The sequence below is a fragment of the Cygnus atratus genome, chromosome 24 (assembly GCF_013377495.2).
Source record: "Cygnus atratus isolate AKBS03 ecotype Queensland, Australia chromosome 24, CAtr_DNAZoo_HiC_assembly, whole genome shotgun sequence".
Lineage (NCBI taxonomy): Eukaryota > Metazoa > Chordata > Aves > Anseriformes > Anatidae > Cygnus > Cygnus atratus.
The window spans coordinates 4,014,221-4,037,197 of NC_066385.1; the positions used below are offsets into that span (position 1 = coordinate 4,014,221).

General features: G+C 50.4%; 2 protein-coding genes across 2 annotated transcripts in view; one reads left to right on the forward strand and one right to left on the reverse strand.

Moving 5' to 3' along the window:
- Positions 1–1,310: 1,310 nt before the first annotated feature.
- Positions 1,311–8,675, reverse strand: TMEM9 (transmembrane protein 9). Its single transcript, XM_035561492.2, has 6 exons — positions 8,624–8,675; positions 5,203–5,304; positions 4,693–4,784; positions 4,160–4,268; positions 3,564–3,695; positions 1,311–2,543 (listed from the first exon to the last, which is right to left on the reverse strand). The coding sequence occupies exons 2-6, from the start codon at positions 5,293–5,295 to the stop codon at positions 2,394–2,396; spliced, it is 576 nt and encodes a 191-aa protein (XP_035417385.1). The 5' UTR covers positions 5,296–5,304; positions 8,624–8,675; the 3' UTR covers positions 1,311–2,393.
- Positions 8,676–16,624: 7,949 nt separating this feature from the next.
- The window catches only part of IGFN1 (immunoglobulin like and fibronectin type III domain containing 1), a 50,976-nt gene continuing 44,623 nt past the window's right edge, over positions 16,625–22,977 (forward strand). Inside the window, exon 1 of the mRNA XM_050715350.1 lies at positions 16,625–16,756. The gene's annotated coding sequence lies outside the window, so the exon portion shown is untranslated. The remainder of the gene's footprint in view (positions 16,757–22,977) is intronic.

A 22,977-nucleotide genomic window follows, 5' to 3' on the forward strand; every position in this document is an offset into this window, starting at 1 on the left:
GGTCTGCCCGGGGACCACCGTGCTGGCCTGGGGGATGCTGCAGCAGGCAGTGCCCAGCCCCAGGTGGTTGGGTTCTGCTGTGGGGCTGCAGCCCCTGTTTGTAGGGCGAGAGTGATCCACGTCTAGATCTGCGTGGTCTGCGTGCCCAGACAGAGGTACCAGCTTCCCCGCTTAGAGCAGGGCCCTGCTTCCTTTGCCTCCTGGTGTCCTTCGTGGCACCTCCTTTTCCCTGGGGCCCCCCCGACCCAAACTCCCCCCCTGGGATCCCAGAGCCCTCTAACGCTGTATGGGGCCTGGGTGCCCGCAGGGCAGGCAGAGCGGTGCTGTGTGAGGGACACGGTGGCCGCATGGCTTCCCTGGGTGGGCAGTAGGAAGCATTTCCTCCTGGGCAGGATGGTGCAAGGGACAGGGCTAATCAGCTAATTAATCAACCAAGAGACTAATTAGCCAGGCAGCGGCATTTTTTGCAACCTCTCCGTATCACACCGTCCCCATCTTAGCTGTCTAACCCACCGCTTCCTGATTTCTAACCTGCGGCTGTTTTCCTCTTATCCCATTTCCAAGCTGTTCCAAGGCCAGAGGGCAAGGGAGGGTGTGGGGGTGCTGCTGCTCCCCGAACCTCAGGAGCAGGGACTCGGGAGTCTGGGTGCTGGCAGCAGGACCCCTGCCACTGGGGATCGCTGATCTGTGCTGCTTCGGAGGGGCACCGGCCACCAGATGGACCCATCGGACCGGCGCAGTCCTTGCACGCCACCCAGGGCAGCTCCCACCTCTCAACTCGTGCTCGGGCCCTTCAGGCAGCTCTTCCCTCTCCCTGCGGCGCAGCTGGCAGGGGCAACGCGCCGTGTCCGTGAGGGATTCACCCCCAGAGGGAAGGACAGGGGGAAAAAGGTAACAGAAAATATGACCTCAGTATAATTCAAAGCCCTGGGTACGTTTTAGGCGAGCATGGTGCTAAAGGGTAGCTGGGGTACACGTAGGCTGCTGGAGCAAAGCCCCCAGAAAGCTCCTGTTGGGATTTGGCTGGCTGGATCAAAAGCCGCTGGCCCTAGTGTGCAGGGCAATGACCAGCGCCTCTCCCAGTTAGGTTTTTAGCAGCAATTGCTCAGTTTTCAGTGAACATGGAGGAAATGTAAACTGCTCGAGAGCCCGGCTGCAAGCACAGCCCGGTGCGAATCAGTTCCAGGAGCTGCTCGAGCCCAGCCCAGCCCTCCCGCACCACCGAGCAGCCGAGTGCTGTAACCGCAGCCTCGAGGCCGTGCATCAGCGGGACTGCTGTAGCTTCTCCCTGAAAAAAGCCAGCAATGGAATAGGTCTTTTTCCGCGTTTAATGTAGAGATGCTACATGATAAACTTCAGCACCTTCCTGACGTTATACATGTTCTCACTGGGATACACGCTGCAGAATCACCTCATTTTCCTCCACCAGCAGCAGTAGTCAGAGGTCTCTGAGAATTCTGAGGAGCATAGGTGTGACCTGGCCAGGGGCACGAGACCCAGGCAGGCAGAGCTCCAGTAAAGCCTTTGCCCTGGTTCTCTTAGACACAAATGCCCCTGATGCACTGTGTGAGTACCAAGCATTACAAATGTGGGTCCAATCAAAAAACTTTCTCCCCAGTGTATCTTTATCCACTGCTAAAGGAGGAAAACAGAAAGATAAATCGGCATTTTTACCTGGTGGTCTTTTACTTGTTAATGTACTAATCAGGTTTTTTTCTGCACAGAAGCAAGCTGCAATGTCAGTTATGCTGGTGTAAGCCTGGAGAAACTCCACTGAGCAGGGTGGAAATCCACTCAGGTTACACCAGAGTACGTGCAAGCAGCAGCTGAGGACTGGCCGGGACCCCCTCCTCGTCCTCCCAGTGCAACACACGTCTCAGCACCACAACACCCAATTATCATCAGTGCAAACTACCGAGGGAGGTGGCTCCTTTATCCTGGAGCAGCACCACGTAATTTCTTCCACATAAATGATCCCATTAGTATCCCAGGAACAGTAAGCCAGCTCCCAGCACTCCACAAGACCCCTGGTCTCTAACGCGGGGTGTGGGCTGATGGAGACTGTGGCTGGAGCTGCAGCCCCCGCACGGGCCAGCGCGTGAACCGGAGCGGCAGCACTGCGCACGGCCGTTTTCATGCAGCCACGGGCCAGCAGGCAGCGCAGGTCTCAGCTGAGCTAAGGTTAAGGAGCCTCTGGGGCTCCTTATGTAAAGGGTAAGGGGACAAAAACAGGGACAAGCACTTTGGCCTGCTCGTCTCTAAAAAGAGGGTAAATCGGAGAGGGTTAGAGCTCGCAGTCCAGCACCACGGCTGTCCTGAAGGGTGGCTCGCTGTCCATCTCTACCGGCTGAGCTGCCCTGCCTCTCAGGAAGTGGTGCCGCACAGCTGCTCCTCTAGCTCAGCATCTTGTGGCGGTCGAAAACCGTCTTCCTCTGCTCCTGCACCTGGCGCTTCCAGCGCTGCTGGGCTCCCTCCACCCTCTCCAGCACCGTGTTGGCTCTGGCCCCGGATGGGGTGGGGGCCGCGGCCAAGGAGCGAGTGTCCTACAATGGGAAGAAATGGTGAAAAAGGTCAAAGCAAGGCAAGCCCCAGGCAAATGCAAGTGGCAGCTTGGCTCCGGGAGAAATTTCTATCAAAAAGCAATCTGGGGCTTGAGTTGTCCTGATGAAGAACTTCATTTTCAGAGTTCCTCAATGCCAGCCCCCCAGCTCCAGCTGGCTCCCACAGCAAGCCCCCAAGAAAAGTCCTCAGGAGAGGAACTGCCCCAAGCCTAAACCTCTGCTGGAAATCCACTGCCAGGGCCTGCAGGGAGCCACACTGCAAAAGCTGTCACCCCTCTGAAACGGGGCCAATACCTGCTGTTGTGCTTGGCGTGCTAGCTTGCACAGTAGCTGCTGCTGTGTTTCTCAGTTAGTTCTGTGGGACTTGTTCAGCCCTGCTGTTCAGGCTGCTCCAAACATCCATGTTTAAGCTGCAGCAATGTCAGAAGGCCCCCTGGATACGCATCCATTGTGGCACAAAAACACCAAAGCAATCCTAAAACCTATCCCAAGGAGTTTACAGTCCAGAGTGCTGGAGTAAGATAAACGAGATATCAGGCATCTAAAGCATACACCTACATCTAAATACGAATTATTCCTTTGGAGCAGCGGAGCAAAAGCATACTTTTAGGATACAATTCATCTTCTCCTGCAGGACCTCCTTTTTTTCAGCAGGGGAAGGCAATGGATGAACTGTGCACTTCAGAGCAGCTACTCCTCGCTCACATCAGAGTAGGAAACAACTTGCCAGATAGTTTATACTTATAACAAAGTATAAACACGACAGCCTGATCCAGTGTTTTTTTCACAGACTGGGAAAGCAGAGCATCTCCAAACACTGCAGCTTCCTTCAAACAGTGACTGAGCTCACTGCAGCTGCTAGGGCTGATCCCACACGGGACCAGGGGGAGCAAGCATGAGGTCAGGCTGTCTCCCTGTCTGCCGTTCTCTTCTTCCATCCCACCACCCCATCTCCACCATGAGTGCAGCCACCCACTGCATGCGCCAGCAGCACAGCCTCACCTCATTCTCCTCCTCGTTGTGCAGGGGCTGGGTGTAAGTATCTGGCTTCCGGATCAGAGGGTCCACCAGCACAAGGAAAGCCATGTACAGCAGCAGCGCCCCAACCACGGACAAGTAAATGATGATGATCACCTGCAGTTAAGGACAGCGCAGTGAAAAGGGATCAGTAGCACAGATAAGAAGCACCACAGAGGCCAGGAAACTCCCTTCACAGCTACCTCTGATGTCTGATCTCTTCCCTCATTCTCACTTTGCTCACTAGAACGTCCCGCATGCTTCTTGCAGGAAGGGTCCAGAAACTCACAACCCATGCTGATCTCCCTGCACTGTGTCAATTACAGACACGCTGCACGTGAAAGGACACCAACAGGATGGGCACCCAGTCAGAGCTGCGCAGGCACATCCTCACAAGGAGACTGGGCTCCCACTTGCCTCCTCCCTACTGCCAGGAGCGTTCCCGACTCAGACACGGTGCCCCTGGTGCTACCACGGTGTGTCAGCTGTGACAGCTTTGTTGTCCCTTGCTGGGCTCCCCTCCAGCACCCACCCAGCTGTGCCCGGGATGGCGTGGTGTCACAGGGAGCAGACGCAGTTACCTTGATGGTGGTGGTGCTGCGCTCCTCGTACTTGCATTCACACAGCAGGCAGTACGCCTCCACGTCGTTCCCAGGCACCGGCATGGGCTCCACAACATGTAGGCAGTTGCTGCAACACAAGGAAGCCAAAACCAGCAACAGGACAAGGTGAAACCAGTGCTCTGGGGAAGGATACTGGGGTCACTTTGTCCCAGCTTTCCCATCTGGCTGATAACGCTGACTGGAGTTCCCTCACAGCTCAGCTAGTCCAAGGTTCCTGGGACGGATTGCCACAGCACCTTCTGCAGGGCTGAAGTCCAGGTGAAAGGGACTGGAGGGTATAACCTCCATCTGCTGAGAGGCATGGCCTGAGAAATCATGCCTCCCACGTTCCTGAATCTCTGCTCAAAGCATGCCCCTCGCCTGGGCTGAGCGTCACCTACTGAAACAGCTTCCTCCACAAACGCACAGGCAGCAAATTTCTCCCTCAGCACTGGCTGGAAACTCCAGAGTGTTTCACGGAACGACCCCTCAGGCTTCAACATGCAACTCACCAGTCCTTCTGCGACACGTTCTTGTTGTAGATGTGCCCACTGATGTTCCGGTACGGGGGACAGATGCACTTGCAGCGGATGTCCTCCGAGCTCTGCAGAAGCACGAGGAGACAGCATTAGTGAGTGAACATGTGGGAACAGTTCTGGGCTGCGGGAAAAGACGGAACATTCTCTAACAGAGATGACTTCATGCCACATCCCTTATTTCTGGTCTGCTTCTTTCGCATCAGTAACTTTGAAATCTTAAAACATCTTGAGCACCTCTGCTCCCGAGACCAGGTGGTCTTCAAACAAATTTTAAAATGCAAACTCCAAAACAGGACATAAGGCAGGGCAGAAGCCACTATATTATCTAAAGCTATGAATGGACATTACAAATATATACATGGGCACTGACCTGTTACAGCACTTCTTACCTTTGCAAATTTTCATAAAAAACCAGTTGTTTCTCTTCCATTTTTGTGCCTGTTGTACTACACTCAGTGCTTATGTCAGAAGCTGTTCACTCACCTTGCTGGCTTGTGCTGGAGGAGAAGGGACGCAGCTCAGCAGAGCGATCAGCAGCATGGAGCTTGCACATTTCCAGGTGCACTGGGCAAACATTGTGGAAACCTGAGGAAATAAAAATTCACATCCAGGATAAGGGATCTTGTCATTCAATGCAGCCAGAATGAGTTAGTTTGAGCCTTCTCTTTTCACCCACTTAACTCTGTTTTAACCAGGAAGTAGAAGTTTATCTCTGTATCTAAAGAGCTTCCACCACCTATTGCCATGCACCCAAACTACCTTCTGCAACAAAATATTGCTGAATTCCCGGCAATTTCACACCCACAACTGCACATAACCTCCTGTATCACCCACAGACCAAGGGTAAGCTAAAGAACTACACTGGGGCCTCACTGCTGAACTGCCCAATAAATGTAAATCATTCACCTTCCGATGCCAATGTTTTGCCTCTGCAAGGGTTAACGTATTTTCCTCTCTTGCAAACCCTGCCAGAAGTTCCTTTACCTCAGGGAAGTAAAGTCCTATTTTATTTTTGTTTGGAATTATTTCAAGTTGTTAAGTATGCCTACAAAGGCATAGATAACGTTTTTCTAGAGGTGTGTGTTTGCACAAATCCAAAGGAACATGAGTTCATTGCTGCAAAAAGCAAAGTTAGCCTCTGAGGGATGCCAAGGCTGGCACTGACATTTGCAACACCGGCGTGCCTGGAGGCGAGAGGCGCTGCAGGCCTCATGGTATCGCCTTTGTTCTCCCACGTGCCTGGTGACAGGACGAGGGGGAATGGGCGAAAGTTGCGACAGGGGAGGTTTAGGTTGGATGTTAGGAAGTACTTCTTTACCGAAAGGGTTATTAAGCATTGGAACGGGCTGCCCAGGGAGGTGGTGGAGTCACCATCCCTGGAGGTCTTTAAAAGACGTTTAGATGTAGAGCTTAGCGATATGGTTTAGTGGAGTACTTAGTGTTAGGTCGGAGGTTGGACTCGATGATCTTGAGGTCTCTTCCAACCTAGAAATCTGTGTCTGTGTCTGTGCCTTGGGGAGGGCTCTGAAAAGCCCCTTCAGCAGTTTTCATCAGGGAAGGTAACTTGCACCTCCATTAATCAGCTCCATTCGGCACACGTTAATCCCACACCTAACCCCAAGTACTTATATTTTGTGAGCTAACACGATGGACACAAGCCCATTATTAGTATTTTCATCTCTGTAGTATTGCATCACCGTTTGCTTTATCTTATTTCGATACTCTAAAAATTAAGGTACCTAGTTCCCATTAGATTTGATGGATTATGAACACCAAGTTCCTCTCGTCTTTATCTAAACAAAACACCAGCCACTAACAAGCTGATCTGCCAAAAGCCACAAAACACATTCCAATCTTGTGAGTTTATCACAGGATTTGTTAACCCTTTGCAATCCACTTAGCATAAACCTCCTCAAACCACGGCTCTTTGGAGATATCCCATTTTTAAGCTCTTCATCAAAAACACCGGCTGAGGTACGACTGCCTTGGGTTGCAGTTTACATTCCCCGTTGTACTCCCGTGTTTTTGAACTGCTACCCATTTGGATTTGTAACGCAACAATGGAGCCTGCTCATTTAAGTTCAGATCATCGCAACAACCCCAAACTGTTATTTTTAATACAAGCAGGGGAAAACATGTGATTTATTACACGATGTTTACCAGGAACAAAATAAAAGCTTGGAAGGAAGCCTAGACACCGAGTCTAGCCATCATGAACTGTAAAGCACTGGGGACAAGTCACACATGGTTATTCCCCAGACTGATGGAACACGTTCAAAGGGGCACAGGCACACCTGCCATAAAGGTGTATATGTCCCTTGCGTAAAAAAGCGGGCAAGGAGGGCAGGCAGCTGGGATAGCTGAGCAAGGACCTCCTGGTCAGACTGCGGTGCAAGAAGGAAACGCACAGGCAGCGGATAAGGAGTTGGCTTGAAGGTCGCACCCAGAGCGGTGGTCAATGGTTCTACAGCCAGGTGGAGACCAGTGATGAGTGGTGTCCTGAGGGGTCTGTCCTGGGATTGGTACTGTTTAGTATCTTTATCAGGGACGGAGTGGGATCGAGCACACCCTCAACAAGTTTACCAAGCTGAGTGGTGCAGTCCATACACCAGAAGGAAGGGATGCCATCCAAAGGGACCTGGACAGGCTGGAGAAGTGGTCCCACGTGAACCTAATGAGGTTCAACAAGTCCAGGTGCGAGGTGCTGCACCTGGGCTGGGGCAATCCCAGACATGAGGACAGGCTGGGAGAAGAACTCACTGAGAGCAGCCCTGGGGAGAAGGACCTGGGGGTTCTGGTGGGCGAAAAGCTCGACATGAGCCAGCAGTGAGCTTGCAGCCCAGAAGGCCAACTGCATCCTGGGGTGCACCAACAGAGGGGTGTGCAGCAGGGGAGGGAGGGGATTGTCCCCCTCTGCTCTGCCCTGGTGAGGCCCCACTTGGAGCACTGCGTCCAGGTCTGGGGCCTCCAGCACAAGAAGGATGTGGGGGTTAGAACGGGTCCAGAGGAGGGCCGCAGAGATGATCAAGGGGCTGGAGCAGCTGTCCTACAAAGAAAGGCTGAGAGAGCTGGGGCTGTTCAGCCTACAGGAGAGAAGGCTCTGGGGTGACCTCATTGCAACATTTCGGTACTTGAAAGGGACTTAAAAAAAAAAAAAGAGAGCAACTCAGTCTAATGACAGGATGAGAGGGAATGGTTTTAAACTAAAAGAGGAGAGATTTCGATTAGAGGATAGGAGGAAACTCTTCACTCAGGGTGGTGAGGCACTAGCACAGGTTGCCCAGAGGGGCTGTGGATGCCCCATCCCTGGAGGTGTTCAGCATCAGGTTGGACGAGGCCCTGGGCAGCCTGATCTAGTGGGTGGCGTCCCTGCCCATGGCAGGGGGCTGGAACTGGATGACCTGAGGTTCCTCCCAACCCAACCCATCCTATGACTCTACAAAACATCTTGTTTTCCACTCCCCTGTGTTCCTTCCCAATGCCAAAAGCACCCAAGCCCAGACCAACACCCCACAGCAACGCCAACAGCGGTGGAGAAGAGGGATGCGGCTGAAGGCTCTGATGGTGATTGAGCAGCGCAGCAGCTCCTCCTCCTCACCACCACCACCACCACCACCACCACCACCACCACCACCACCACCACCACCTCCCCCCCTCACCAGAGCCCCTCAGACCCAACCCCGCCCTGTCTCGCCCAGCTCCCCGTGCCCGGGGCTCCCCTCAGCTCCCTGCCCCGGCTGCTCGGCCCCGGCTGCGGGTCCCCACCGCCGCTAAAGGGGGCGAGCGGCCGCGGGGCTCCCGGACACGGCAGCCCCAGCGGGGCCCCTCACGGGGACCGGGCCGGGACGGACCCAGCCTCCCCCACCTCAGCCGCCCCCACCCCGGTGCCGCCGCCGGCCCCTACCTGGCGCCCGACGCCGGCGTCCCCAGCCCTCGCAAGCCCCGCCCCCGCCCCCGTCCGTGCGCGCCCATTGGTTGCAGCGTGACGGGCAGCCCGCGCGGCCAGTCAGAAAGCAGGCCGGCCCGCCGGGGCCTGAGGGGGGATTACCCCCTCTGCCGCCGGGCCCTCAGAGCCGGGGGGAGCGGGGCTGGGCGTGGGTGTATGGGGCGTTATCCGCACGTTTTCTGCTTTTGCTCTGTTCACACCAAAATGTTGCTCAGAAATGTGAAAAGCTGGGCTGTAGCAGGGCTCTAGCATCTGGATTTGACCGCTGTAGCGGTGTAAATTACATTTAGGGTCGTCGAGGTCTGCAGTCCCACAGCTCAGTGAATTGGGTTTAATCCCGATTAAGCCTCCTGCGCTTAAACCACAGACCTGTTTTTGCGCCTTTGTTATGCTAAGGAGGATGTTCATCGTTCCCAAAGACCACGGGGCCTTGTGGTTGTTCAAAGGGGATGTTTCAGAGACCTGGCTGCCGGGGGCTCTTGGTTGTGCCCCCTTTTCTGTGGCAAACCAAGCTTGAGGTTTGCAAATAACCTGGGCTTTGGTGCTGCGTGGGACTTACGGGTGGCTTTGCCCAGCCCTGAAAATATCCCACTATTCACCCAGGTACGGGAATTACTGATCTAAAAGCATATTTTCACCCTATGGCTATAATGTGCAAGATGCTGCCCTTGGCATGGCCGCGTTCCCTGCACACGTTATAGGATCATGGCCTATGTCAGCTGGACTGATCCAAGTAAATACCCCATGAGAATTAGCCTGGGTATTAGATGCACAAGATACTTCTAATTCTTTTCCCTACTCCAGAGCTGCCAAACGGAAGAATCCCTGTGGTGCTAACTCACTGCTCTCGCTTCTGAGCAGAACCTTAGGCCTGGCTGCAGGATGCTGCCAGCGTTGTGAAATAGTTGAGTTTTTACAGGCTTAAAGGCCAGATGACCACAGGGCTTTCATGTTACTAACTTTCCCAGCAAAATTGATAAGGACGTATTTTTATCTTCTCTGACATTTCTGTTGTCACAGCAATCTACTCTTTGTTCTTCTGCAGCATAAAGACATGTATCAGTGCTTCTCGTGGGGCTGGAGTAAGCTGGATAGACACTTGAAGAAAGCAGCGTAACCTCGTGACAAGATGCCGAGTAGTCCTGCTGGAGAAAGTAAAGAAATGACCCAGGCAGCTGAGACACTGAATGCAGGGACCAGTTTTTCAGGTGAGTGCCTGTGTACCTCCTGCTAGGGAGTGCCTCAAAGATAGGCCCACCAAACACAAGATGAGTTTGAAAGTTACATTTATTTCAGCTTCAAGTCCCTTGTTCAGGAGGCTGGTTTCCTCTGTGTGCCTGGGCTTGTATTCCGTGGTGCAAGGGAGATGTTTCCTTTGTAGTGACAGAAGGGTTCTCAAACACATGCATCCAGGAGACTCTTTCCTGTTCCTTTCCTTGCCGACTTTCCTCCTGCAGCCTTCTTGTCTGCCTCAGGGAGCTCAGACACAGCCGGCTCAGTTCTCTTCTGTATGTCATCCCTGTCGCTGTGTTTAAGGCCCAGCAGCAGAAGAAAAAGAGAGCATTTGGCTGTGGGCAGCAGGATTTGCTGCTTTATGTCTCCCAACCCGCTGTTCTTAGCCTTGGCCTCATTCGTAAGTACAGTGCTATACAGAGCCAACAGCTGCAGTCACGTTTCATTGATTTCTCAGTGTGTTGAATGCAGACAGAGGTGGGTCCTGAACTAGAGAGCTCACCGTGAATTCTGAGTAATTTGGGTTGAAGTTAGCCACTGAAACTGCAGAGATCTGTGACTTGTACAGTGGTCTGGCAAGAGGCTTCACTGTAATTGGGAAAGTGTGGGATTAGCAATGACTGTGGGGCTGTACATTCCCAATTTCTGCCTGACACTTGAGCAGCAGACAGGTGAGAGGTCGCTCAGAGGAGCTTTCCATAGGTGGTGTCCTGGGAACAGAGGCCAAACACAGTTTATCTGGCACCGTGGGAGAGAGAATCAGAGATCGGCAGACGAAACAAAGCAACAGATATGTAAAAGAAGGGGAATGCATCAGACTTGGCCTCCAATACCCTGAGCTCTCCCCTTACTGATGTAATTAGTCCTTACTGGTATTCGTGGTGTCAGCTTTGAAAAGACAGGTGGCATTTTTGTTAACATGGCCTGCAGCTGAGGACACACTATAGCAGTTTGTCCTTGCTCTTTCTGGAAATGGGTGTTAGTGACTGCACTGTAAACCTTTTTCCGGAATGATGATGGAGTCACATCAGGTGCCAGATATCTAAAGGGCAATTTAATTTAGATCGTAAACCAACAGATTTACTTGTAAATATCCTGGAGATATATCCTACCATTACAAAAAACATCCTGTAATTCAGGGGGAAGACACTTGATCTGCAATAAAACGATTGTGTCTTTGTGTTAAGCACAAAATGAAATTTGTTCTAAAAATGCTTTCGTAATTGTAAACTGACAACAGAGATGCAAGGGTGCTTGGGCACTGGGCCGGCTTCCTTGAGCTCTCTTTCTTGCTCTGAGTGGTTGGTTAGACCGAGGAACGGCAATTCTTTTTTCTCTTTTTGCTGTGAACTCCCTTGCAACTCCAAGAATGTTCATTTTGGTGACATGCCTCAGTTTTCCCAATCAAACAGTACACAGTAGTGCTATAGGGTTTCTGTGAGGATGACTGGAGAACCTCTTGTGTGAGTCAGCAGAATTTCTTGTGACGGTGTGTTAAGAACTCAGCATGAAAGACCTGATGATCTCAAAACCACATGTAGAAACTTCTTAGAGACTTCTGAGCATCTGTTAATGAACAAATATTGTCAATCACAGGCAGGAGAAGCTGGTCTGTGCGTAGGGGTTGACAGAAGATGTGGCTTTCCCAGCATGCAGGGCTCTGATAACCCAGGAGATCCAGTGTCAGGACGTCTCTTTCAGTCATGCAGAGAGAGGCTGGCGTTGTGAAGGTCCCTCTGTCAGGCATGATCTCCCATGAGATGAGCACGGGGCAGAGAACAACCATTAATGTAACAGCCATGAAAGGATAGTCCTGGACCATGGAATTTGGTGTTGGGTCTCATGGCCACCAGCTGTGGAGCAATTGCTCACTCACACCTTGAAGTGTGATGGTGAGGAGACTCGTAGCATGGTGGCTGTGTGTCTCTGGTCTAGCAAGGGGGAACAACCCTGGTATGGCTTTTGTCCTGAATTTTGGCTCCTTAGTTGTGTTTAACTGTTTTGTAGGCTGCTTCTGCCCCTAGATTGGAAAGCATTTCCAGCCTAAATATCCACAGTCTACAAACAGGACAGCAGAGAAGAGAACACTTGTCCAAGTTCAACCAAGCCTCTTGCAGTGCTGAGGCTAAAAGAGAGCTGCTACATCCCAGGGCAATGCTCTAGACGCTGGTGCACACCGCTTCCCTCTGCTTGAGTTCAGCATGCTTTCCCAAGTAGAGAACAGAGGTTATAGGGAAGAGAATTGGCCAGAACTACTTGTCATGAGCTGCTGCACTGCCTGCAGACTGGGGGAGCCTCTGTGGTGATATAGCTGTATTGTGAGCCACGGAGAAACCTGAGAGGTAGCCTCATCAGATGGGTGGGGGAATGCGCTCCTATGGAGCTGGGCAGGTGGAGACCTTGCACAGCCAGACATAGAATCATAGAATATCCCGAGCTGGAAGGGACCCGCAAGGATACAGCTACTTCTCATCTTCTAAGCCACCAGTGTAGAGCACAGCCTGCAGAGGTGGCACTTACAGCACGTTTGGGTGTAAAGGTGTCTGTGAACTGTCAGTGGCAGCCTTCTTGCTCTCCTCACACTAACGTGTGCGTGATCTGGAGAAGGACAGGAATGAATAAAATTAGGCTGAATATGAGAGATCACACTTACGGGACGGAGCAGCTGCAGCCTCCAGGGACAGTCCTTTGGTGTTTGCTTTGCACCCATCGCTGCACCATGGAGGCTTCTCCGTAAGTCCCCTCCTGACTTGGCAGAGAATAGAAGTGGAGCACTGGAAGAACATTGCAGTTGGCACTCTGTTCTCCACCAAGATTTTTGGTGGAATGGCACAAAACACTGGAACATTTCAGCATAAATCATCGGTCATAGCTAACATGGGTTCGTGACGTGGAAGTCCTGTTTAACTAACTTAAAAACTATCTTTTGTGGCAAGGTTACCCATCTAGTTCACCAAGGAGGAAGCCGGCTGATGTAATCTTTTTGGATTTCAGCAAAGCTTTCAATACTGTTTCTCACAGTATCCTGGACGAAATGTCCAGCATGCAGCTAGACAAAAACGTAATGTGATGGGTGAACAGTTGGCTGATGGATTGGGCTCAAGGGGTTACAGTAAGTGGGGTTACATCAGGCTGGTGACCTGTGGGGTTCCCCAGGGCTTCATTCTGGGGCTAGTTCTCTCCAATGTTTTCAAAAATGGTCTGCATGCAGGACTCGATTGCATACTAAGGAAGTTTGCAGATGATACTAAACTGGGGGGAGCTGCTGACTCCCTCGAGGCTGGAGAGTAGACCTAATCCACTGCTGTTTCTGCAGCTTTGGTACCAGCTGTAGAGAAGCACATATAGTTATGATCAATTGTAGTGACATATTAGTCGCATTATGTCATTGCCAGTCAGCCCGGCTGTGCTGAAATTAACCCAAAGTGCTGTATTTCCAGCTGTTCTTCTGGGTGACTCCTATCCGTGAGGGATTGCCTGTAGTGTGGGATTTCCCTGTACGTGATTTTTTCTGGTCAGGGTGCTCCCCAGAAGGCAGTGACACTTTTGTTAGAAAATATTCCATCCTGTCTAAATTAATCTTTTTGTTGCTAATTTTGGAGGTAATCAGATAGCGTGGCAGGCAGTGCTCTCATCACATATATTGGTTGTATTAAAAATAGGATTTAAAAAATAATTTCTTGGGCCCTTTTAAGCTGGTCCTGGATCTTTGTCAAGAGGGCTCCATACTGCTCCTCCCCCAGCATTCCTCCCTCTCTGGAATCCTGCTTCGTTACGCCTTTTGGGTTAGCCTTGCTTGCTGCCATAGATATTATTTCTCATATTATATTTCACCTTCCCCCTCTCCACCTCCCATTGCAGCTACAGAACAGGACAATCCCTTATCCCAGTCTCAGCAGGACAGGAGGGGATAATGTTGCTGACAGAAGACTATACGAGGCAATTAACAGCTTTTACCAGCCACTGGACACTAATGGGAAGGCAGGTTATTCCATACTTGTCAAGGAGCCACAGAGTGCCTCTCCTGCTTGGAGGGGAGCACAAAAGGGCCTGGGCAAAGAGCAGCTCTGCACTACTGCTGCTGTGGTTGCTTTCTGCTTGGTCAAGGATTTTTCCAAGTAGGTTCCAAGGCAGTGCTTTCTGATAGGAGTGGCCTGTGCAAATGTGACACACCACCACTGACCGCTCCACGTCACTGGCGTGTGCTCTGGACTGTTCTGGGCTTCTGTCTCTGTGAAACAAATCGTCCCATGGGCAGTAGGAGTAGGCCAAAAATCATATTTCCCTCCATGGCTCTTCTGGGATCAGTGAAAAAGCGTAATGCAGAGCAAGATTCGGCCTCTGGACTTACTTAGGAGGGATGGAGGAACATCAGACTGCATCTGGACTGATGAGTGACCTGCCAGACTGCCCCGGCCTTGCAGGGCCTGGCCTCGACTTTCTGGTGCTGCGTTGTTTATCTACAGCTAGCTCCCTCCAAAGGCCTGCCCTGGCCTGGCAGACTTGTTGTGGGTGGCAGCGTACATCCTCCGTTTCTCTCCTAGTTGGTCCTATTTATAGGTTTCAAATGATGGCAGGTGGGGAAAGTGAGACATCTGAAGTATGAGGGACTGTCACCGAGAAGGCAGGGATATTTATTTGAGTTGATGAAACTTGTTGTCATTGCACAGTACCAGGAACTCTGCGTATGTGTTGGGGGTCATCATTTCCAGAGCATCGCTGGGCCTGTCATGCAGGACAGAGCAAACAAAACATTGTTAGAATGGAAAGAGGGATTTCTGCCTAAATAAATTGTACCCAGTTATCACCACCTGGACAGCAGTCAAAACACCAGGAAGTTTCTCCTGAGGGCTAAGATAACATCTCTCCCTTGATGTTTTGTTAGCAGTCTGATCTCCCAGAGCAGTATCATTTGGCTTTCCTGCGCGCTGAGGGTGAGCTGAGGACAACCCACTCGGCCGTAAGTCAGATGGGCTGAAGCCTCCCTGGTGATTTAAGGCCCATGGAGGGTGTTCCCATTGTTGTCTCCACTACTTCTTTTGTCATTATTTTATCTCCACAGGCTTTCTTCCTCAACTGCAACAGAAACAGGAAAAACCCTTCTGGAAACTGATCTTGCTGTGATGGGCAGGTTTCACAGTCCCTTCCCAGTCTCAGTGGCTGTTTCAGCACTGGGGAACACTCGTTATTCCCCAGTAGTAAGGGGAATGGCCAGGTTGTCCACAGGAGTGGTGGCCAGGTCTGCAGGGTGTCCCAGTGACTGGGATTACCACAATAAGCAGCTGGTAATGGTGCAGGGAGCTGTGATCCTGTAAAATTTCTGCCATTTTTTTTCTGCCTGTTGTCAGAGCTCTAGTGTGCCAGAATTACCTTAATCTCTAAAAAAACTAGGGCTTGGAGTAGAGACCTCTAGGAGTCCCTTCCCTTCTGTGATTCTGTTTTATGACACAGACAGGATTTGAGGCATTGTACAGGGACCGGTGACAGCGCCACTCTGTAGATGTCTTTTCCAGAAGGGATTCATTTCAAACCCAAGGCAGCAAATACTTCGGTGTCTCTGCAGACTCATCTTCTGTTTGCCCAAGAACAATGTCATTCCCCTCAAGACAGGCAGATAGTTGCAAGGTAAATCAGTCTCCACGCAGGCACTCATACCTTGAACATTAATATCCAGGCAACCTGAAGCCCAAGTAGCCTCAGTCAGTGCTACCACTGCTTCCTGGGCCACCTCCACCACAGCTGCTGACAACAACACAGCTAATTCTGCTGGCTGAAGGTGTTCTCTTGCTCCCCAGTACCCAGACAGCTTCTACCGTACTTTAGAGAATGAGGGCTGGAGCAACAAAGCAAACAGAAAGGGACTTCATTTCTTTGTGGGTTTTGTTTGTTTTGCTTTTCTTCCCTCCTTTCACAGATATTTCAGTGGAGGTGCTGAGTAAGAGTACCTTTTAATGCACACTTATCTGTCTATGTGTGCCATTTCTTCCTCAGCCCCTTTCTGGGGGGATTTGTTTACCTTCCTCAAAGGACTGATGAAGTACCTTGGTGCTGGTCATGCAGCTGAGCGTGATGAGGAGCTGGAAGAAGCCAGCTGGCAGGACATTAATGGAGCACTGGTTTGTGCTCTGAAGGCAGCTCTGAAGAGGCCAGATGAACATGGCACCAGATCAAACCAGGGATCTGTCTACTCGAGGATCCCTCCTCTCGCAGTACCCAGGGTGATGGCCATCCTCGTGCATCATCCTGGAGGTTGGTTTGACCTCCAAGCTCTTCTCTCCTCTTGGGCAAGTCCTTCAGGGCAGCAGTCCCAACCCACCCCTCATTCCCAGCCCCTTGGAGATTCCTTTCAGGCCACTGTTTTTGTGCCACCCAAACAAAGGCTGTCAAAAGCTGCAGTCACGTATGAGGATGGAGGGCAGTGACAGACAGCGCTACAGCAGGAAAATCAGGTGCATCCTTTCCTGGTGCTTCTCCTCCCCTAAGACCTTTATTTGCTGAGTGTGATAAAGCTGGAAGTTCAAATGGGCTGTCAGAGCTGTGTGGATGGTGGATGGCTGCTGCAGCTTTGCAGAAGTTAAATGAACCTATGGGATGCAATGTGTAGGAGGGATGGTGTACACCCAGTATTCTATCCTGAATCGCTGTCTTGGGGTGGAACAATTCACTGATCAGCAAATCAGACCTTCTCCTTCGTTTCCTATCCTAGGTGCTGGCAGCTGAGCTTGCATAGACAGCAGATGCAGAGACAGTGGTTAGTGCTGCAGCCAGGCTCGGCTTTCCTTGTCTAAATACGTTGCTGTAGCAGTGGTGTTGGGCAGAGGGAGAGAAAGAGCCCTGAGGAAGCAGAGGAGAGAGCAGGTATGTGCCCCTTCTCCACAGCCTCCTCCCACTGTGAAGGTGTTTATCCTATTGACAAGCGCTGTGGTCCTTTCATAACTGCTGCATTAGCGGAGGATCAAGTAGCACTTAATGGGAGCAGTCTCCCTCCTAAAGTGTGATTGAAAAGGTCACCGAGGTGGATGGGGGAAAATATTTGCAGCAGGCTGACATAAGCCTTGGCTTCTGATTGACAACAGGTGTATGTTTTAAGCGCTGCCCTCCCCGTCCAGCATTTTTGCTGCCCTCCCCTCCCTCCTTCCACAACGTTGGCTGAATGTTTTGCAGCGGCGCCACGGAGCATCTGCCGAGCTCAGTGGGAGGCACATGGGGTAACACAGCCCAGCCACAGAATTCAGGGAAGAGGTGATTTGAGGCCAAGTGTTGCTTTCTGAATTAGCAAAATCAAGGAAATCAGGCAAACTGTAAACGAAGCTTTCTCATGAAACTGTCCCAAGCTGAATTGTTAGGTCGAACATGACTAGGCTCTTCTTTCTTATGGCACAAAATATATAGTTGATTTTTTTTTTTAATATAGCTTTATTACTCGAGGCTGCTGGTTTTGCTGGGTTTTGCCTCTCCCTGCTGCTGGCCCTACAGTGGGTTTGATGAAGTGAAGTTGCCAGGTCTCAGTTTACCGACATTTTTAACACCCTCAGTTTGTCCAAGCCAGCAGAAATCTTACTACTGCCCCTGGCAAGCCTGTCCCTGAGGTCACGGACACATATTGATTGCTTTACATGTCTTCTCACCCTACTCTCTTGCTGCTTTTGGTGTCCCATCTGTCTTATATGGTTTCATCTGGGAGAATGCAGAGCACTGAATCCAGGCCAAGTTGCTGATGACAAGCCAATTAAAGACCTAGCAAGAGAGGAGTACCTTAATGAAGGAGAAGTGGGAGGAAGGGCAGTTTGCCAGGGCTGTGCTGTGACAATCTCGCTTTAGGAGAGCTAATTGTGTGTTGTAATTGATGGTTCAAGGGACCTATTCACTACACAGACTGTAAGGCAGAGGAACAGAGAGCTCTTTTGATGGCATATTCTGAAAGGCTTTGGTGGGATCACAACTTCCAAGGGCGAGTTCATCTTCCATGGTGCCAAGCAAATAGTTTTAACACGGAGCTGCACAGTCTTACACTGCTCTAATAGGTGATCTGGAAAGTATGCTAAAGCCACGTCAATGGAGACAAAAAGCCTAGAGCAGGAATCTTCATGGGACTACCAGTGGTCATGCTGAAGGTCAGGTGCTACCCAGCAGCCCTGACCACGAGCCAGTTCGCCTCCCTGCAGCATACGGTGCGCTGGGAACAGCCAGCGTGAACGGGAGGTGGATTCTGGCACTGGCTGCCGGAGGTGCTTTGCTGGATTATTTCATTAGGAACGTGTGCGCTGGAAACTTGCGGGGTAACGTGACGTTGGCCCAGCCCATACTCGCAGGGAGTTGGTGTCAAATGGCCCAGTTACAGCAGCGTGCTGGTGATGAGGTTGCTGACAGATCCGCATAGCAGGACGCTGGTCTCAGGGCACCATCCTGTGTCTGCTTCTCTTCTTCATCCAAGTTAGTCAAAGCAAGGCACTCCTTCACCTCTGGGAGATGCTGGAGTGTAAGGAATGCTTGCAGATACTAAGAGAATTTTATTGCCCTTTGGTTTTGCTTCCTGGCTCCTGTTTCCATGATGCGTTCCCTTTCTGAATGGTGGCACTGAGATTCCTTTTACTGGCAACCAAATTAACTGGTAACTAATTAACTAACTCACTAAGCAGGAGGGATGAATTGGAGAGCCTCTGGATGCAGTCTCTAGCTCTGAAAGGGAGTGTGGACTGGCAAACAGTTGTATCAGGTCTTGTGCGTTTTGTCCTCAAGTTCAGAGGAGGATTTTTCTAGTAGTTGCCCCAGGAATGAACATGTCTCAAGTTAAGCAAGTCACGCGGCTGCTCTGTGTTTCCCACCTCCTCGGAAACAGTCTGGGGTGTAACTCATGGACAGTGTCATGGCCCAGCAAAATGCTATTAACCATAAAGCACCGTAAAGTACCGTTGTTATTGTATCAGCTGTGTTTGCCACAGGCCTCTGCCAGGAAGGTCTGTTTGCAGCAGAGAGCCCCTGCCCTTGAAGCCAAGTGCCCAGCAGTGTAGTTACAAATACCTGCATTCACACCGTCCTCCCTGCCCTGCGACCTCTCCTCACAGCTTCTAAAATTCCTCTCACCAGGGTGGTTATTTCCTTATTATTGACACCTGTTTGGACAGACAGGCGCACTGACCATTTACAGAGCCACCAGCACTGCAAGCTTTTATGCATACCTATATAAAGAGGTGTTAAAACTGGCCATGTGTAATTTATAGTCTGCAGCAGGAGACTCAGCCCACTGGACGCAGCACGCTGGAGCATTAGCTCTGCTGTCAGCTCAATTGTCAGCCGGATGCCGAAGGAGTGGATACCCTTTGGGTCACAGCTTTCCGCATTCTTGATCACAAGTCAGCAGAGTCATGAGCCTTAAGACAACTGTTGTGATTCTTAGGCTCTGAAGCACTCAGCAGGTCCTGATAAAATGCTCTTACACAGGCATGTACACAAACACATGCACACACACACGTGCGTTCCGAATGACGGAAGAATCATCGCTATGACTGGCAGTGAAGACAGACACAGAAGTGGTATTTCTGTCTAGATCAGATACCAATCTGTGATTTCTACCTTAAAGATATGGAAGTCTTGCCAGCAGGGAAGAATTAGGACCCTCAATTCTAAGGGCTTTGATGGCAGGGGTGTTGGTAGCTCTCAAAATTTGTGTATAATGCTGCCTTGTTAATTCAAATGTATGCTTTGTCTTACTTAAAGGTTTCTTCATTGCTGGCCAGATATATAGGTGCCCTGTCATACGGAGCACAAAGTTCACTGTAGTTTGGCTACTGAAGGAGAACGCCCAAGGATAGGGACAACAAATTGCCAAAATAACTGAACAGAAAGTCACTCCCAACTGGCATTTACTGCAGCCAAGAGTTTCCGAGTCCAGTGTCTCATGGCCATTTGTCCTCCCAGATTTGATTCCTGACCTTAGAAAAGACCTCTGAATTTGAGTGGCAGAAAGCTGTGTCACAGTCCCTATTATAAAATTTTAAAAAATCCATGTTAATTTTGTCAGATGCTTCTGCTACTTTATGCTAACTATGAAGCTGTTTCAGACCCGGCCAGATCTAGTGGTTAAAAATCTGGTTTTCCTCTTTGTGGTCAGTTATTTTTATTTTTCCTTCTGTCACCTTGTCCTCCCTTTTGGCATTTATCTTCATCAGGTTTTTATTATCTTTTCCCCATCTCTCTTTTATTGGACTGAACAAGTCAAGCTTCTTCACTGTTCTTTAAAACAGCTAGCTCTCTACTACCTTGAGCACCCTGTGATCCCGTCTCCATATGTCTTCCTACTTAAGCAAATAATTCTTGAATGTGTATGAACATCCGTGTTGCCTATATTCTGGTGGAGCCTTCAGAAGGTGAGATGGCTTATGGCTCATTGCCCTTTAGGGAGCAGCAGACCCTCGCTGCTTCCTGCCATTTTGGTCCAGGAAAGCATCAGCTCACTGTTCCGTGGTCGGAGTGAAAACAGAAAACAAGAAGAAAGAAATAAATTCATTTGTGTTAGGAATGTAGAAAGCAAAACAGAAACTGTCACGGTGCTGCTACAGATATCTCTGGCGCTGCTGGTCTAGTAGTGTGCCTGCATCTCGAGTGCAGTCTGTGCTTCTGTCTGCCATCCCTGTCTCGGACAGGATATGAAGGTGAACTGCAGTTCAGAGAGGAGTGATAAGGGTAATGAAATGGACACCCACCCATGAAGCAGATAAATGGAGGTTTCTTTTTAAAATGCAAAAAGCATGGTGGGAATTGCATCAAATAACTGTACAGACTGGAGTGGGAAGATGAACAGAAACTGACTGTTAATTGGTTTTCGTTCTCCTAGTGGAAAACAAAACAAAAAAAAAAAAAGTGAGAGCTAACAAAGTATGGGGTCAAATAAAACAAATGAAAACGGGGAAGCACTGGGGTGTAACCAGGGTGTGGAGCTCCCTTGTCGTACAAATATGTCCATAGACCTTTCCTCCAAGAGAGGCATGTTTGTATCACCTATGCAAGGTCAAAGAAACTGATCGCTCAAGGTCTCTTCCTCACTGAAGGCAGATGAGAGCAGCTTGTATCCTCTCCGAGCATGCACAAATTTATTCTTAATAATAAGCTAGGGCTTCCCAGTTATTAATAATAACTGATATCAGACTGCAGCATGTCAGCAATTCTTCACAGAACCTTAATGACAGACCTCATGGTAAGCAAAACCATTAGAAGAGAACTGTTGCCAGGAATCCTAAATCACTGACTGTGGCATGCTAAGGTTTGGATGCTTCCCCCTTAGCCTGCTTTATAGGGATAGTTTGTCAAGATTATTTTTGACTCTCAAAATTTCCCTCTTCTGCAGTGATTGCCCTTCTTTCTTCATGGTTGTCACGCCTTTGCAGATGTGCCTTGTTACCCCACCTTCACCTGGATCTTTGTTGTATTCATGGTTGCTACCCCCTTTTATCCCTTAATCCATTTCCACATTTTTTTAACAAATCAAGTTCTCTCGGTTTTGCCCTAGTACTTGTACACAGAAACTTCATTTGACCACCTCATGTTCACTTTCTAAAATCAGTACAGTCCTTCTACTTGCTATAATTATTATTTCTACACGTTTCGTTAACATGAATTTTATTCTTCTCCATCTTCAGCCCCTTAATGAGTCCCCGATTTGTTGACTCTCCACTGTAATTGCTCCAATATGTCCATGCCTTTATCACCTCCCACAACCTGCTGGTTTTGCTCTTGCTAATGCAGCCCGGGGTTGCTGTTGGCCTTTGCTGCAAGAGCTCACTGCTGACTGCTCTTTCGTGTATTGCTGTCAGGTCCTTTTCATCAAAGCTGCCTCCCAGTCAGTCCGCCCTCAGCCTGCCCTGCTGCATGGGGTTGTGCTCCAGGTGCAGGGCTTTGTGTTTGCCTTCCGTGAACTCCAGGAGGTTCCAGTCAGCCTGTTTCTTCAGCCTGTCCAGGTACCTTTGAATAGGAGGCCCTGCTCTTCAGCTAAGTGACTGCTCCCTGCTTGGATTTTAGGTTTAGGATATGGGAAGCTTCCCACAGCTGCTGTCAAGGTCTGAGCTCAGAGTCCCAAGTTTCCAGCGGGGTTTGGCTAGCCAGCCTGATCCTGTGCTTGTGCCTTTCACTGCCTTTGTATCCCGAAGACTTTGTCGCCAGGAGAACTGTCAGACTTTCTCTGTGAGGCCTTTCCTGAGACCTCTAACAGTGTTCCCACCCTCTGCAATGTTGTGTTCCTTTCTCTTAGCTGCCATGGGTTGCACCATCACAACTCCCTTCCCATGGGGATTCTTGATTGCAGCCCCTAACACCTGAATGCATCCCAAATACAGTGGATCCTGATTCACATGGGGCTGTTCTGCACAGCAAAATCCTCTTGTCTACAAGGTGAAAGGGCTGAGGTCGTGTCCCTTCATATGGGTGGCATTTCTGTCTGGTCTCCACCTTGCCATTCCTCCAACCTGTTTTGAATCATGAAGTTGAGCGTCCACAGAGACAACACGCTGCTACAATGAGCAGTCTGGAAAAGGACCTGGGGTCTCATAGGAAGGGACACAGAGGTTATGGTGAGTTACATGACGAATATGAACCAGCTGTGTGTGCTTATCATGAAGCTAACTGCATCCTGGGCTAAATCAGAAGGAGTGTGGCCAGCAGGGTGAGGGGTGGTCACAAAGATGACAGGGCCAAACACTTCTCGGTGGTGCCAACCCATATAACAGGCAGTGGCCACAAGCTGCAGCTCAGGAGGTTCAAGATGGACGCCAGGAACAGCCTGCCCTAGGCAGCTGATGCAGATCTGGGGCTTGTCATCAGACAGCATGAACGTCTGTCCTTGGTGGAGAGTGGTTGGGTGGGTGTTAACAATCTGGGGAGAAAGCCACAGCTACCCCAGTGGGGTGTTTAATGCCCTGCCCTGAGGAGGGGGTTGGACTGGGGACCTCCAGAGGCCCCTCTCGCTGACACCCCGTGAGTGACCACCAGTGACCCAGCTGCAGCTCACTCTCAGCTGCCCAGTTAGGCTTTTGGGTTCACTAGGGGTTTGCTTGTATCTAAGTCTTGCTCTGACCTTGCATCTATGG

Bases quoted from the DNA above. Each gene is read 5' to 3' on its own strand.
- TMEM9 (XM_035561492.2), bottom strand. From the start codon at position 5,295: ATGTTTGCCCAGTGCACCTGGAAATGTGCAAGCTCCATGCTGCTGATC. The intron at 4,785-5,202 runs GTGAGTGAACAG...GTGCTTCTGCAG, and splicing joins CTCCAGCACAAGCCAGCAAG to AGCTCGGAGGACATCCGCTG. The intron at 2,544-3,563 runs GTGAGGCTGTGC...TTCCCATTGTAG, and splicing joins ACAACGAGGAGGAGAATGAG to GACACTCGCTCCTTGGCCGC.